Raw genomic sequence first — 17,392 nt, forward strand, 5'->3', positions numbered from 1 at the left:
GGTACAGCCTTCATTTTGTGAGTGGGTGTTATCTTCAAAGAAGATTACATGCAACCAAAACACAAAGGCAGTAGATCATGTTCGGCATGCACAGCAGTAACCTGGTTGCCATAAAAACAGTGAGTGGTAATGCATCACCTTCTGTTCATCTGAATGGTGGTTTGAATACAGCGATACTTTACTGACAACAGCGACTCAAAGAGACATTCAAGGGATACTTGAGCACACGACAAAGTAATAGCACTAGTCTCTTTGACAATGTTTATGGCAGGAACAGGGAACAAAAGAAATCCATCTTTAATAAACAGATGTCTGTTGACTACAATTTATTAAAGAAGAGTTGCTTCTTAGCAACATGGTTGTTCTGCCCTCAATAAAATGTGTTTCAGTAAGGCGTGTTTGATAACAGAGTAAAGGAGTTCATGATGATTTTGTGAAGGATATTTCATAATTCATTGGATTTATTTCATGTTAGAGGTGTAGGCTAAGAATGATTATTAAGTCAGAATTAGTTTACCTGTACGAATTAGTTTACCTGTACACCACTAAGTACGTCCACTTACTGCATCAGTCAACAGAGGCAGAGATCTATCAACGATGGACGAAGAAAGAAATACATTTTCCCTTAGTAATCCCACAATGGGGAAATTCTTTCTCTGCATTTAACCCATTTTCTAGTTGAACTGGTAGCAGTGGTCTGCCATGCAATGGCCCGGGGAGCAGTAAGGGTTAAGGGCCTTGCTCAGGGGCCCTTAGCCTGCTGAACAGATGCAGCAGGACTGCATCGGTTCAAGTCTGTAAAAAAAAAAAAGACTTCATAAAGCCTTTTTTATATCAATCTTTTGACCTGCCACAATGTAATGTAATGAATTTAAAGGAAAACACCTCAAGTTGAGGGCTTTTCTCAGCAATTTTTAGGTGAGATTAAAAAAAGATTAATTAGATTAATTAATTACAGATCTTAATTAATGAATCTCTCAAATGATTCAGGTACATATCTTATGTTAGCAATTAACATTAATGTTAGTGCCATAAAACTGATTTAATAGATAATTAAGGAATGACATGGCTTACTTTGCACAATTGCATACAATGAATAATTGCCAAATGTCACTTCATCGTCTTACTGATGTCCTACTAAAAAAAACAATTTTTTTTTTCTTGTCCTGACATAAACTGGTTTTGTTTCTGTAAGCTTAAGAGATACATCGTATTCAACCGGTTCATAACAGTTAAATAATAATAATAATAATAAAAAAACAACTTCTTACCTGTGAAATGTTATCCCTTGTTTCTTGGTTTCTGTGTTTCTGTTACAGAAACATCCACAAATGTCTGGTATTTTGGTGTCAGACGCACTGTTTTATTTTTCTATTCTGTGTGTTGTATTTCAATGTCTCAAGAAGACTGTAATAAAAGAGCAAGACGCTCGGATCCTGGCTTGTAAACACATGTTCTGCCTGCTGTTTACCTAAGTCAACATATACATAGTGGTAACAGTACAATAGTACCTATCAACTTGCATGAATCCAAATTTGTCACACCTGGATGCAGGCAGTTGTGTTTTCGACTTCCTTCTACTGTTATGAATCACACACACTATTTTGTGGAAATGAACATCACTTAGGTGTAACTGTTTCACAAAGTGTATACATTTCAATGTTGCCAGGGTTTAAAGTAGTTGAAGTATGAAGGCAAGGCATGCTTATTCTTAGAACACAGTTTACAAACTGTCTAAAATGGTATCAGCAAAACAAAGCACCATATTGGTTTTATCAGTGGACTATAATCATTTTAATAGATTTCAAAGCAAGGCTCCCAAAATGATTTTGCTTTGTGTGCTTTACCAGCACTAGTAGCTGAATGAGTGGTACATTATATATACAGTATATACACATTATATTTCACCCTTAGTAACTGTCTCCCCTGCAAACTTAATGCCTGTGCAGTTTGAGAGCACTGTTCATTAAAGGTCGAAAAAAACTGCATTTTTTTAACATGTTCCACAGATAGTAGTAGTGATAATGTTTTTTTTGCACTCTGCAGGAGAATGTCAGTGTTGGGAAAGAGAGACTTGACTATGCACAATGTTTTGTCGCATTACAAATAGCGAATGTGGCATGTCCATTACGGATGCATTATCTAAAATTGTTTGTGTAGTATCATGTGGTAAACATATGTAGAACAAAAAATACTCTTTAAGATCCTGCTAAAGTGGGAAAAAATGAGTTTGCAGCATCTTCATTCTTTTTAGTTTCTTTCTTTGTTTTTCCTTAACTGATTCTCTTCTAGATTTGCAGGTATGATCAAGGTCGTTGACCTGTTAAATTATTTGCAGCAATGGTTTTAGGCAGATGGCGTTACCTTCAGCACTAGAATATTTAGTTATACAGAGATGTTCTTGCCTTGAGTCGACTCCATGAGTGCAGTGTGGCTATGTCCTGTAAGGTTAGATGGAATTGTCAATCATCACCAGGGTTGACAGTTAGAAAAAGGTGTTTATGCTTCTACTCTGTGACTGTGTTTAGTTTTCACCAAATATGGTGCGGTGCAATATGGTCCAACATAAACATTTTGATCTTGACTGTACAGATGATATTGTTTGGGAGATTTTGGGAAGCTCTGTTTCATTTCATTTTTATGCAGACAGAGGCTTTCTCATGGGAATCCTTCCAAACAAATCTTGCATGTTCAGTTTTTTACAAATTGTACTGTCATGATATTTAAAATTTAACATGCTAACTGAGGCGTGTGGAGGGTAACATGTAGCTCTTGGAATTTTAAGCATTTATCTGAACATGGTATACTATATTGGGTGTTCACTCCTGGGGGAGATTGGCATCTATTTTGAGTTATTTTCACTTTTCAATAATCTTTCTTTCCTTGGAGACTGATGGAACCTAAATAGTTTGCAAATGGGCCTTATAGCCCAGGCGTGGCGCCAGCGTTTCTATTCTGGGTGGGCCAACATAATTTTGAATGGGCCTTTAATTAATAACAGACTACTGACATAGAGCTGAAAATCAAGTTGTCTCTGTGAGACAACTTGATTGTCTCTGTGGTGCCAGATAGCCTGGGCCATAAATGCTGAGACACGAGCTGTTGCTATGAGCTTTGACAGTGCAGTGGCGCTGTCTCTCCTGTTAAAAGTTAATGTATCTCACCCAGCATGCAAAATTTAAATAAAGTCCCTCAGTTGTCATGGATTTGAAATCAAACTATGGAGACCAGCGGCCTTTTGAGCCAGGATGTAAATATGCTTTTTTTATTTTTTTTAAACTGCTCAAAAGATTTAGGGGGGATGGGGGGTAATTGGCCAATTATTTTGGGTTGGAATTACTCACATCAACATCAGTCGTTGCTAGTTGGGCCCAGATGAAATGCCATGATGGTAGTCAAAGTAGCCTTTGACATTCAGATTGGACAGTCTTCCTTTGCCTTTTTTTTCTCCTCTTTTAATGATATCTAGAAAAAGCATACAGTACCACATGCAACAAAGAAACCCCTCCATAGCTCTTTTCTGAACACGTGTGGCACACTTTCATCCTCTTGAATAGGAAATGGCCGGAGCATTAGAAATATTAGCTGTCACGGCGGAAAAGCTGTGGTTCAATTAACTTGAGAAAGAAGATTCTCTACCCCCCTTGTAATATTAACAGCTTGTAAATTCCAACCTGAGATTTTTGAAAAGATGTAGTTCACCTCTCAAGTTACTGAGCCAGATCTGTTTATGAAATGTTGTGTTTTTGATTAATGAACTGGGGACATCAGGCTCTTTTGCCTTTTAAATTAAAATTGTTACAGCAACCATTTTTCAGATGGAGTTAAGCCGAAGTGAGACAGATAATTATTGGTCCTTGTGATCACAGAAAACAGATGCATCAAGCCTTGACTGGTGCAAACAAGGAGCACTGTCATTAGCAAGAGCTCCAAAAAGCAGCAGCGGGTATTACATTTATAATGTGAGTGCCTCCATTGCACCTCCATCTAGGCTCCTTCTTGAAGATCTGAGAGCCTGGGTGACTAATGACTAGAAGGCATAACATGCTTTATGACATGATAAAGCACAGGTTTTCTAGGGGCTGCATTCAAAAAAACATTAAATACAACCAATCATGTTAAGTTCCCCAGTTTGTGGAATAGCAAGGCGTGTTAGGAGCAGTTTATTAATAACTGTGGTTCAGATTACTTGCCTAAAATACACAAGTCACTTTTTGGGGTAAGCATATCGATCCTAAAATCTGACTACAGTAAATGCTTATTGGTTACACATGAAACATGATAAGAGGATGATTGTTTAGAAAAAAATAGTGTTTTGATTAATTGAACTCTTTATACTTTCAGATGGATTTCTGGATCTTTGTAAAGTTAAAAATCAAAACTGAAATTTTCATTTTAACATTGTGTAAAGCAATAGAACATTCAAAAACGGAATCAAAATAATTTTTGAGATGAAAAATCTGGACAAGAAATACACAAAAATCTAATCTAATTCACTTCAATATATTGTTTTTGGCAGTAGAGCACAAGACTACAGATAATAAGACTTATTGCCTGACCCAGGAAGGGATTTCATTTTGAAACACTTTAATACCATTATTATCAGAGTAATTCATAATGCTTGCTTATTTGATGGCTATCCATCAGTATGCCTTGTCTGAGAAGACAAATATTATGATAGCATTAGATATGTGAATACTTGAGACCATTAACTACAAATCTAGATAGCGAGTACAGAATTCCATACAAAATGGTTGATGGATCTGCAGTAATGAGGCATCCCCTTGGGAGTTAGTTTCACTCGAACATCTTGAGCAGCATTTTACGCTGGCTTTCACCCCACGCGTGGTTTATTTCTATTGCTCCATCTCGTTTATAGATCTGTTTAAGGAGCAATAAGTTCACATCTCTCACATCTTCTGATGTCTCTCATCACATGCCAAGCTCCCTGCTGTTCTTAAATTCTCCCCCTCCCCAGCTTCCACCTGTAGGCTTTGATTCTCTGACGATGGGGTTAAGTAAAGGTCATCCTCCCAATATCTTACATATTGTTAATAAGTTGGGATTAATTAGATCAGAGCCTGCATGCCAAGACTCAAGTGCTTTATCATTAAGGAAGCATTTAAAGTGCAGGTGCTTTAGACGGTTTCCTCTTCCTTTCAAACAAAAGATTTTCATTTTTAGTAAGATTCTGATTCATCTATAATACAGAATTTTGATGAAACTGATTATTTCCTTCTGTTTCTTGAATATTTAGGCAATTTAAAAGGGAAGAAAAGCTGGTTTTAGACTTTGAGACATGTCTGCTTTGAAAGTAAATTAGGTACTGATTAAAGATATAGATTGTATATACAAATTGAATGCAGCCATGATAATGTATCACACTGGTTTTTGAATCCTTGAGTTACCGGTAAGCATTTAGGCTTCATCTTCCTGACTTTTTCTTGCCTGAAATTACCCACAAGGAATAAATTAAGTGAGAACGCAAGGTCTTTGCTAACTCAGCTCTTTCCTAGTGCAGGTTTGTCCATAATTTGGGCAAATTTGAGCCTTGAAAAGATTCAGATGGGCAACAGTTAGTCTAACCAGTATTTTAACCGAATACATCAAGATTTTAGGTTTGATCCAAAGAAGACACGATTAGGCTCATTACAGCGACAAAGACTATCGATTTAAAAAAAAAAAAAATTTCACCACGTAGTCATTCAATAAACAGACTGTTTTGCCTTCTCAGGTACGATTTTGGTGGAAAACATGCAGATTAATGGTCGTGCCCAGGACCCAGGCAGGACCATTTCACTGACTCTGCTGGACAACTATGACTACTGGGTGATACTGGAACCAGCGCGGCAGAGACTCTACCTCAACAGCACTGGGCGTGTTCTGGACCGAGATGTGAGTACAGGACTGATGACGAAAACACACAAATGTCTTGTGCTTTTTAGTAAATAAGGTTTAAAACATTTCTTCATGGATCTATATTTACGGATGTGACTGATAAAGGCAATTTGTCTACTAGTCAGTCTTTACCTCTTTACTTAACTGCACCTTCACTTTGGCAGCAAATACTAATCCTGGAAGGGGTACTAGATGCAAGTGAAGCAGCAACAGAATTGGGGGTAATTGGGAGTAATTTGTGTCAGTATAATTCCCCCCCTAGTGTTAAGTATAGTGAGTGACTAAATAAGTGGAGACACTCATATGCATGCTTGTGTTTGTACATAATTTGTGCTTTTCAACTCCCCCGGGTACCCAGTAAACCTGCTGTGCATACAGATCAGCCTAAATGGTACAGTATAGAATGTGAGACGTGTGGACAGCACATTAGAAGCCATTTTACAGCCTGTGGTTAGATTAAACTGACTAAATGTAGTGAGGTTGGATGTTCAGAAATTACAACAATGTAAAAACACAAATATTTGCAGCTGCTAAAGGAAATGTTGGGGGTAGCAAGTCGCCTTAAATTTAGCAAATCTATCCTTTTTGCAATTGTTGGCAATAGAACAGCACTGCAGCAGCCCATTATGCATTTAAATAGCCCAGAGAATCATTTCTTACTGTTCAGAGAAGCCTGACATATCCAAAACATTAGCCAGGTGTTCTTTTCACCAGTATCATGCAGATAACCACAGTATCAAACAGTAGATGCTCATTTTTCTACCCCTGGTCAGTGAAGTATGCATTTGTGCTTAAGACATCGTATGACACTGATCCTGTAGCAATATTGACTTCAATCAATTGTATGTCAAAAATAAATAATTATAAATACAGTGTTGAATGACTTCTAATTTAGCATACGAGTTAAAGGTTTGTATTAAATTGTGTTTCAGCCCCCCAACTACATCACCACCATTGTGGTTCAGGTCCAGTGCACCAATGAGCTGGTTGGTACGGTCATTTTCCATGAGGTACGGATTGTAGTGAGGGACAAGAATGACAATGCCCCTCGATTTCAGCAGCCGCGCTACTATGTGGCAGTAAATGAGGTAAGACTGCTGCTCTATCAGGATATGATTCTGAAAGTGCTGTGTGCAGAATGTAAAACCTCTTGTTGCGTCTTAAATTCAGAGAGAGAAAAATGCAGAAGATTTATCCATCTGTCATGTCTTATGATGCAATAAAGTGCTTTGTATAAACATACACTCCCTTCTGCTTGTGTATTGTTTTGCCTTTGTGCATGATGTTGTTATATTCAAGTTTACTGCATATAATAATGTTCAAGTTTTGCTGTCTGAGAAGTGTTTGAAACCTAAGTGTCTATGTCTTATATATAGCAACCCTGCGCACCTTTTTTGACAATTTTTTGGCTACAGGTAACTGGTAGGATTGGCAGCTAGGAAATGTATAAAATTCTCACACTATTCTGTCAGATGTTTTGGAGATTAAACAATAATTCCCTGTTGGGTTTTTCGACCTTCTTCGTTCGCAGCTTGTGCGCATTGTATATTCAAAATCCCTGTCGCAGTGTGTTAACAGAGCCATACGCAACTGCCCCAATAATATAATGAGTCATTCCACCTTGCTGTCAACTCTCCTGAACAAAATCGCCTTCCTGCTGCCTGGTCCTGTGGACTTTGCTGAGGGCTCTGGGGAACAGCAGTGGTTCTCATTCTCACTTTTTGTTATTCCATCAGAATTGCACGGAAGCTCTCAGACTGCTGCTGACTGCAACATTTTCCTTTTTTCAATTTTATTGTGTATTAATGTGGTGGAGTGGCAATTGGATGGGAAATATTGTGTGGGTCTCTGCTTTAAGTTGACGTTGTGCTCTCGGGGGTTGGATGAACTGTTGACTTTTCTTACTAACCGCTTTCACATCTTTCCCCAGCTCACACCAGTTGGAACAACCATTTTCACCGGTTTCTCAGGAAATAATGGTGCTACAGACATTGATGACGGGCCCAATGGACACATAGAATACAGCATCCTCTACAACCCTAACGATCAAGTATGTGGACAAGTCGCATCACAATTAGGATCCTGTAAAATTCTTCAGTAATCATGACTTAGTGCTTCACTCTTTTCTCTTTTCAGGAATCTAACGGGACAGTAAGGGTTGGAAACACCCTGTCAGGACACATAATACTTGCAGAGAGGCTAAATTATGAGGAGAGAACTCGCTACCTGGTTTTGGTCCAAGCCAGTGTAAGTGAAATAACCTTCACAGTCACAAACACCTTTGATTGGATGTGGTGAGACAAGCAATTCTGCAGTGTATGCTATGTTATAAATGTCCAGGGATTTGTACGTTTTTGTTTTTTTAGCTGGTCTTCCTCTTCCACTTGGGAAAAAAAACTGCTCAAAGCATCCACACATTCTGATGTATTGCTTTAAGGGAATTAAGAATAATTTACCATTTGATAGATTCCCTGAGTGTATAACGGATATTCCTATGTAGTTTTAAAGTGAAATCTTCTGGAAAAATAAATCAATCAATCAATAAATTATAACCATACTTTTTAGATTTACAGCTCAAGAGATTTCTCATGTTAATAAGTAATACGCAGTAGTTTGATGTTTTCTTAAATGACAGTTGAATGTTGTAATTCATATTTAGATTATACAACTTCAGAAATTACTCCCAATCTGCAACACTTGCATGTTGAACCCCACCAGGATTTACTGGAACTTCTTTTGGTTCAAGCAGTCTTTGACATGTTCTGACATTAAAAAGTGCATGTGCTGTATAACAGAGCAGCTTTGCATATCAGAGTTCATTTGATTATGGATTTTCCTTGAAGGGGTGCATTTCCCTTCACACTCTGACTGAGCTGGATGACTGAGAAAATTATTGCCTTAATGATGCCATTAAGGGAGTATGGATTATTACTAGGGCATTTTTATGTTCTCTGTCTCCCGTCCGAACCCTTAGCCACTGGGTAAATAAAAGGTCTATTGACCAGGAGTGACTGCAAAGCCACCAGCAAAGAATTTGAAGTCCATTAGAGACTCAGTAAGGGCATGTCATTCTTACGGGGATATTTCAAACCCTTTTTATTTTTGGACCTGCTTTACAAGAAAAAGAGTGGTATAGAGGATTCAGATTATTATAATCTGGTAAAATATAATCCCAGTGTAACGGCAGGCTCAAACACACCGTTGCATAATAAGGGACACAACAACAAGCAGAGGAGTTAAATCAAATTTTATTTTAGTGAATACCAAAATGATTCAAACTATTGTCTAGTGAGTGTGGATAATGGAATGCCAGGCATGAATGGATGCAGTGAAAGCCTCAGTACACCAGTGACTGTTAGAAAAACATCAAAAAGTCAAAAATGCTGGTGAGGGACGAGAAAAATAACCATGCTGTTAAGAAACAGACATTAAAGCATAGTGCCTGACAAACAAAAAGTCGTCCTAGGGAAGAGGTAGCCGGACTTTTAACAGCTCCACCCCCTCAAGTGCAGGTGTCTCCAATCTTGTCCTTAGCAACCAGCTCCAGCCCTGCCCGTGCACTCACATACTGCGTCTAAAAGGGTCATTGTGAGACACAGGTGGGCGTCACACCAGTCTCTTATAAATAATTCAGCAGGAAAATATTAATTTGTTTTCAAAAGGGTTTTTTTTTTTGTTTTTTTTTTAGAAACTGTTAGGGAAGTGTTATTTTCATGGAAGTGTGTACATTTTATTCCTGCAAACATAGTTTTGTACTTGAGTTTACAGGACTAATTTCCATCAGACTTGATTAAAAGCTCCTGTCTGCTGGTGGCTGCTCCATGAAGGTCACATTTGTGCAGATGTTGCTGTGTAGTAAACAGAACATCACCTCTCAAATGTCAGCATATCTTCCCAAAGTGCTAAACACCAAAACTGTATATGTATTCTACATTTCCAGCAGTTCTACGAGCAGTTAGTTATGAGCATGAACCATTCTCTTCATTTTAGTTCATTACCGGTAGTCATATAGCATTTTGAGGAAAAAGCTACTTGTTAATGTTTCACTGTCATATAACGCCCTTTTCCTCCTTTCTATGTGTCAGTTATTTTAATTTTCAAAGAACTAGGAAGCTGCTTAGATAAACACATAATAATTTAGCAGTCATTTCCTCTTCTATTATCTCTGTGGCATGCATAAAAGAGTAGAACAAATTCTTTCATCTGGCAAGTTGTCTTCAGATTACAGAACGGAAGAACACATGATGTATAGACGGGATGCAGGTCTCTGCTCTGCTTGTGTCAAAAGTTGAGTTACAATGAGAACGTAAATCTTTGAAGTGCTGCGCTGATCACTTCTCTGGCTATAATGCTTGCAAGTGGAAGTAAAACAACAGACAATCTTTCTTTAAAACTGCGAGGTTTACAGTCAGCTGCAATGAATACTTAAGAAATAAAGGTTTAGAATGTGAGGAGTAAAATGTGTCAGTCTGACTTTAAGTGTTCTGATGTCTATAACTCTACTCTTTTTTTTTCCTGTTTCCTAGAAATGTCTCATTGGCATGTTTGAATTTTATACACTGTTTATGTTGTACAGCCAGTTATAGTTAAAGGCATACAAGTGGCTGTCTATTTGTTTGAATAATACTTGCTGTCTAAAAAGGACATGAGTGTATTATGCAACAAAAAATTAAGCAGATCAGACATTTCTTCTACTGTTGATTATTTTTTTTAAATTTACGTTTTAATTGATTGATACTTTCATACTGTAATGAAATATTTATGACTAAAACCCTGACAGTCAAGTTGTCCTTTAATCATTGTTGTCTGCAATAGTACATCCTGTATTCACTCAGCTTCATTTTATTGAAAAAATGATTATCATGAAATTACTGCGAATAATTATAATAAATATGCTATTGCTTTTTCGTTTTAAACATATAATTAAATAATAAAAACACAACTATGATATGTGTGTGAAAAAACATAATATACTAACCCGGCCAGCCATCCTTATTTTGCTCCTCTTCGATACAATGAATTATCCGGAACCCTCTGGATTTGACTTTTAATTTCTAGGAAACGGTACCAACAGATGATGAAGAAACTGTCTCTAGACACTATTGGAAGTGCCGAAAACAAATCAGAGAAACGAAGCATATGGCAGAAGCAGAGTAACAATCTGACTGGAATCCTACTCTGCTGCACACCATTGTGGGAGTCTACCCACAATCGTGTGCAGCAGTGTAGGAAAGCCAGTGAATTATTGTTGTTGGTTATAATTTTGAATAGTGGACACTCCTCCATGAGTCATGGCATAAATCTGGCCTCTACCCCATTGAGAGTGGTGTGGTATGTTTTGTATTGGTGGAAATAGCTGTGAATGGAAAGAGAATCAATCCCATTTCACGAGAGGATTTTCACAAAGTGAATGGGTATGGCTGGCCGGGGTAATGATATACAGCATTATATGCAAATGAACAGCTGCTGAGATGTGTTATGAGTTCAACATGGTTTATTGATTTTGCCATGACGGGTGTTTTTTTGCCCCAGTGCACAAAGCAGTAAATCGTTGGAGTCTTTGACGGCTAGACTTGAAAGTGTGTATTTATTTCCCAGGACCGCGCTCCATACCCCCCCAACAGACTCTCAGCTACCACCACTCTGACTGTGGACGTCCTGGACGGCGATGACCTGGGTCCTATGTTCCTGCCTTGTTTTTTAGTGAACAACACTCGTGACTGCACCCCCATCACGTACCGTATTACCATCCCTGAATTCACTGAACCGGTAAGAGCCAGGCAGACAGGCACGTGTGAACACACTGTTGAGCAAGGTCAACACCTGTTAATAGCATTTGCATATTTGTATTTTCATTTCGGGCAGGTTTTGTCTTTGTCTGCTTCCTCCTGTTTTTGTGTCTACACACATAATTAACATGCAATGCAGATATTTTGATACACTTTATAAATACCCTTGTTGTCCTCCTCAGCAGGAGGGAGAGTAGGTTTTTCTGTCTTTGCTTCACCCATTCTATCCCCGGGGGAACTTTTTTGGTCTGTTTTTACCAGCAGTCAGGTCTGAGGGCTTAGCTGGGATGACAGCTAAGCACCTCTGGAATTCATGGAAGCCAGAAAAGAGAGAAAAACGGTGTGGTAGAGAATAAAAGATACTCTCTGAGGTGGAAATAGCAAGAAGTGGACCAATGGAAATTGCATTAACCCGTTAAAACCTGGTGTAGCACACGGGATGTTGAAGTTCTTATGGTACTTAAGGTTAGATGTTCTCTTTTTTTGTGTGTTTCCACACACAGTGATTGGGAATTGAATGGGCATCATGTTGTCCACAGAGTGGCATGGTTTCAATCTACCGAGGAACCCTGTCACTGTGGAGTCTCTGATTTCCTGCCACACTTCCTAATGCTGAGTTTATGAGGCACGAATGAGAAACATTAATTGCCCGGAAATGGGAATGTGTGTGCTAGCATAATTATTTTTGCACTTTATCTCACATTTTAATGCTCTGTTTGTGGTTAATGTGAAGTGAATACTGCAGTGTCAAAGTGTTTCAGTTTGCAATGAGTGGAATTTCTTTGGGAAAAAAAGACAGCCTTTTTTTTCTGCTTTTCTTTTGTTTACACTTCAGTGTGATGGAAATATGAGGCGCATTTAGATGAGCTTTCAACTATTTGTGGAAAAAGACTGCATAAAGACTTGAAATAGACAGTGGGTTTCACGGGAAGTTGACGATTTTGACCTACAGAAAATGAGATGGTGATAAAAGACAAATTTAAACAGTATGAGAGTACGTGGACTGAATATGTGTAGATTCAGCTGTGGTTTTGGGGGGTCATGAAGTGAGTCACAGCTGTTTGTCCAAGCTTTCTTTTTAGAGTTTCCCCTTGTATTGTATAATTTATAATAAAACAGGTTTGGAGACTGCTAAGTGTGCAGGACCTGGAAGCACCAGCTTCACAAATAAAGCTTTTTCATCAGTTTAAGTAATGTTCTCCATGTTCTCCTCTGCCACCATGCAGATGTTATTGTGGCTATGACTGTGCCTTTCACTATATACAAGCATACTAAGTAGAATGTTCCATATAAACATATGAAATTTCAAATTTACCTCCCATCCTCTTCTTTATTTAGATTGCATAGTGTACTATTATATTTCTTAACAGTTTTGTGAGGAGAGACGAACATTGGCTTTTCCTTTCCTAGATTTTGCCGTCTCGTCTCCATTCTGGAGTTTAACCATTAGAGTAACATGCCAGTCCAACAGGAGGTTTGTATTCTCATAATGGATGATAAGAATAAAAATAATATCAGTGGCTAAACGGGAATTATTAAGTTGATCTGCATTACTTCATTATTTGTGCCATAAGGGGGATATACTCTATGTGCTGGAGTCCCCTGGATAACGAATGCTAAAGGAGGGTATTAGAATTAATCATCATTGCGCAGACCTAGGGGGGGTTGATTTAGCACACCTCTATACATTGTGAAAGCAAGAGGGCTGATTGGGGAAGGATACAACAATTCCTCCAGAGCTAATGGATGGATATAAATATCCCCCCCACCCCCGGTGGGATTCTTCCACCAGAGTGCTATTAACCATGTGCCAGTCTGCACTCAGGAAGTTGGGCACAGACCTCTTTGCATACTTGCCAATGCTGTAACAGCTACAACACAGAGGCATTTCCTATGATGAGTGGTGTTCTCAAATGTGATGCACTAAACATATTTCAGCAATTATTATGCAGTATAATACTTGGTGTGCATCACTATTAGACACATTAAGAAGCATGTTGATGAGTTTTTGTTTAGTTTTTTATTAAAACTAAGTACACTAATTATTAGACTGTGTGCTAATAAGTATAACTGCTAGGACAAGGTCTTAAACCAAATCAACAAAATTAGCAACAACATTCACTCATTCATTTTTTGCAATTTTGGGATAAGATAATGGCTGTCTTCAATGGCATCTTGCAGCACAAGTACTTTTACTCTTTAGGTAGCATGCAATATCAATAAGTGAAGCTGGGTCATGCCCAATCGTAGCTGTCCTTCTCATTCCCTTTAAAAGCATAAAACAACTTAATTGACTGAGTGGAAAGTCCAGATAGATGAAAGAATTATGTGGAGGCACAAAGTAGTGAATAATGTCCAATTCAACAGCAGTCTAAAATATTAATATATAACACACACAATCTTTTCTGGGATACAAATTTTCTTTTTTATAAGATGTTTTGAATATCATAAGGTTTTATTTCTTTGCAAGATACGGTGATTAGTATCTGACTTTCCTCATCTCTTGATGCAGAGCAAACTGAACCCCCTGAATGTGACTCCCCCCATTCGGGCAGTGGACATGGACAGAAACATACAGCCCCCATCGGAGAGACCTGGCATTCTCTATTACATCCTGGTTGGTACGTTCCTCACTTATCCTTATCGATTATACATATTTAATAGTCTTGGTATGCCAGGATTCTTCCTCTGAATGTTCAGTCTTGTTCTCAGTGTTACCTTTTAACTGTTTTATTTGATTCTTCTATTGCAGGTCATCCGGTCACGTATCAAGAGTATTTCTCTCTAAACAGGACGACTGCAGAGCTGCGTGTTCTGAAGCCCGTCAGCAGGGACTTGTATCAGAGGTTCACACTTATCATCAAGGTAACACATAAAAGGACTGTGGACTTGTGCTAGGTCCAGTGCTGGCCAGTAGCAATTTTATTGCTGTTTATGCAACTTCAGCTACCAGACTTTTTAAGTATTTTATTGAACCACAAACCCACTCCAAAACCTGTTTTCACTCAGTGTAACGTAATTTATACCACAGTCTGTGTGAATACTCGATTCTGATTGGCTGGCAGATGTAAGTTATAACTTATAACCGACACCTATGTTGTGCGTCTCGGGTAGCTTGGCTGTCCAGTTATCGAAGGGTTATTAATAATTTTATTAATAATTATTAATAATTAATAAAGTTGACTATTTATCAAATTGTATTATCAAAAATGATAATTCTCGTAGGGGCACCACCCTGTTCCTTAAGCAGGGGCTTTGGATAACTAAAACAGCAGAAAATCAGTCTCATATGATTTTTGAATTATCCTGCAGAACAGCAAATCTTACAGAATAACAGTGAAGGCGTGATATCCGAACACTGGGCTCTGCTTAAACAAATCAACTCGTGACCAAATCTTGCATGAAATAACACAACCACTCATTAAGAATCAATCAGAATTTATTTACATACGGGTATCAAAAGGGATGTAAATAAATACCCGAATAAATCTGATGGCACACGACATTATTATAAAACCATTAACTAACAAGAAAAACAACAATCAATAAAATGAAACATAAACGTTAAATGCATGGAATGAAAAACAAAAAAAGAAATCAAGCAAAAATAATAACGAAGATACAGAACATCTACAGTTCAAACGGGGCTCCTGTGGTCTTTTAAAGATGGACGCGCCCTCTGGGCCACGTGCAATCGGACCGGATGGCGAACGCAGCATTTAAAACGTGCCTACGGCAGAAAACAACGACTACCAAATAATCAAACATGATAATGATAACAATGATGATGTAATCTCAGCTCTGAACACAGATTTAGCTCTGTAACACTCTTAAGTTACTGATAACCCAGGTCTCACAATCTCACACACAGTTCTGAACACTCTTAAATCCTACTGATCACTGCTACGCGGGCTCACGTCTCCTCTGGGATCCGGAATCGGGTGCCTGCGGGTTTGTCGACTGGGTTCGCGGTCCTGCTGGGGTTTCGCAGTCAGGCTATCGCGTCCCGTCCCTTCCCCTGAAACGGATTAGACAGCGGCGGGGCCGCCTCGTGCCGGGCCGTGGTTCCGGACCAAAACGGAGGCTCACACGCATTCCTAGGCGCGGCGGGGGGACCGGTCTCTCCTGCCGTGCTTCCCTCTCTGCGCCGGTCGCCGACGCGCGGCCGTCCGGGCCCCGGGAGAGCTCACGCCGGGCGAGACGCCGGCCGTCCGTCCCCGATCCCTGCGCCGGTTCGCAGACAGGGGCTCGGAGCGGGGAGGGGGGGTTCAGTCTGAGCACTCAATCGCAGCTGTGTCCCGATCTGGTTGCCGGGAGCGCGTGGGCGTCGGAAGCTCAGATCTGCAGAAACTTAAAGAGGAACAGAGTTTAGTGAGAAATCGGAGCCTCCCGGGGAACCGCGGCTTCAACGGCCGGACCCCGCAGGGCCCGGTCCGGTGCGGGCCTCCTGCCTCCCCCCAACCCGGGGGGAGAGAGAGGTGGGGTCTTTTGGTGGAGCCAAAGATCCAGCGCCGATGAGATGAAGTTGAGAAGAGAGAGAAAAAGGAGCAGCGGCAGGGGTTTTGATCCTACGCGCGCTGCGGTGACGTCATCGGTGCCTCACTCGGGATTGGGTGCGCGTCGCTCTCAGGCGCTGCCCCATCCCGCAAGGCATGCTGGAATTGTAGTTCATGGCACAGTCGCCATTTTATGAGGCACATTAAAGCGGAAAAGGGGGGGTTCAAAGAAGCAGTACCATTTTGAGGTCTGGTTTTGGGGCTCCGCTGCATCCGGCTCCCCCCCAGGGGGTGTCGTAAATCCCCAGGGAGTCTGTTTCCCTGGCAGAAACTTTCCTGTCCTGCTTTGATCTGGGGCCGTATCGTGGGTCACATACAGGCCATCTCGAACCAGGCCACCAGGGTCATAAATTGGCCTGAGCGAGAAGATAGCAGCAGGGCCATAAACTCCAGGGGGGGGGCCGGGTCTGGCTTTGCTGGAATTCATAATCACAAAATGTTCATACATTTTATAAGTTCAGATGGGCATATGGGCGAGCACAACACCTAGAAAACAAGTTCGGTCAAATTGCCTGATAACTTTAATATCATTGCGCTGGATCAACTGCCAGGTGGTAACCACGGCAACGGAGATTCAGATAAGAAGAGCCGGCTACCGCAGGATGGCGACATGAGTGATTTTGTAATTTATTTTAATTTATTTGGTGAATTTAACAATTTTGATGACTGGGATGCAGAAGAGGAGAGAAAAGAAAATAGCCGAGCGGAGCTGAGCGGACTAGAATATCTCCCGTTATCAAGGAAACTGAGTTATGGCCTGTTAAAAAACTTTGTAACTTACCCGGTTACGACGGCTGCGAACGAGAGATTAAATAGTCCGCTCAGCCGCCAGGCTGTGGCTTGTTATAAAACTAATGATTTCAACTAAAAACACATTAAAGCATGAATAACTTATTTAATATTTCTGTTTTTTGGTAAGTGACCGTGGTATAAGCGGGATAATGCCCTTCGAGGTGTACATTAACATAAATATATATTTCTGAAAATGTATACCTCGTCTGGCATTATCCCTTACATATTATTTACTGTCATATACTACATACGATACACGCCAGGAAACTATTTCTTCGTATAACTTGAATGCATAGCGCTGCAAACACGTTAGTATGAGCTATTACCCAGTGCATTCTTGGTCATAAATCAACATCA

At 39.8% G+C, this 17,392-nt stretch overlaps 1 protein-coding gene across 1 annotated transcript in view; it reads left to right on the forward strand.

Moving 5' to 3' along the window:
* The window catches only part of LOC133464094 (protocadherin-15-like), a 215,822-nt gene that overhangs the window by 58,610 nt on the left and 139,820 nt on the right, over positions 1 to 17,392 (forward strand). Inside the window, exons 5-11 of the mRNA XM_061746074.1 lie at positions 5,735 to 5,895; positions 6,831 to 6,986; positions 7,829 to 7,948; positions 8,035 to 8,145; positions 11,497 to 11,667; positions 14,200 to 14,308; positions 14,440 to 14,552. Coding sequence (XP_061602058.1) covers positions 5,735 to 5,895; positions 6,831 to 6,986; positions 7,829 to 7,948; positions 8,035 to 8,145; positions 11,497 to 11,667; positions 14,200 to 14,308; positions 14,440 to 14,552 — 941 coding nt within the window. The remainder of the gene's footprint in view (positions 1 to 5,734; positions 5,896 to 6,830; positions 6,987 to 7,828; positions 7,949 to 8,034; positions 8,146 to 11,496; positions 11,668 to 14,199; positions 14,309 to 14,439; positions 14,553 to 17,392) is intronic.

This window comes from Cololabis saira, chromosome 17 (genome assembly GCF_033807715.1).
Source record: "Cololabis saira isolate AMF1-May2022 chromosome 17, fColSai1.1, whole genome shotgun sequence".
NCBI lineage: Eukaryota > Metazoa > Chordata > Actinopteri > Beloniformes > Belonidae > Cololabis > Cololabis saira.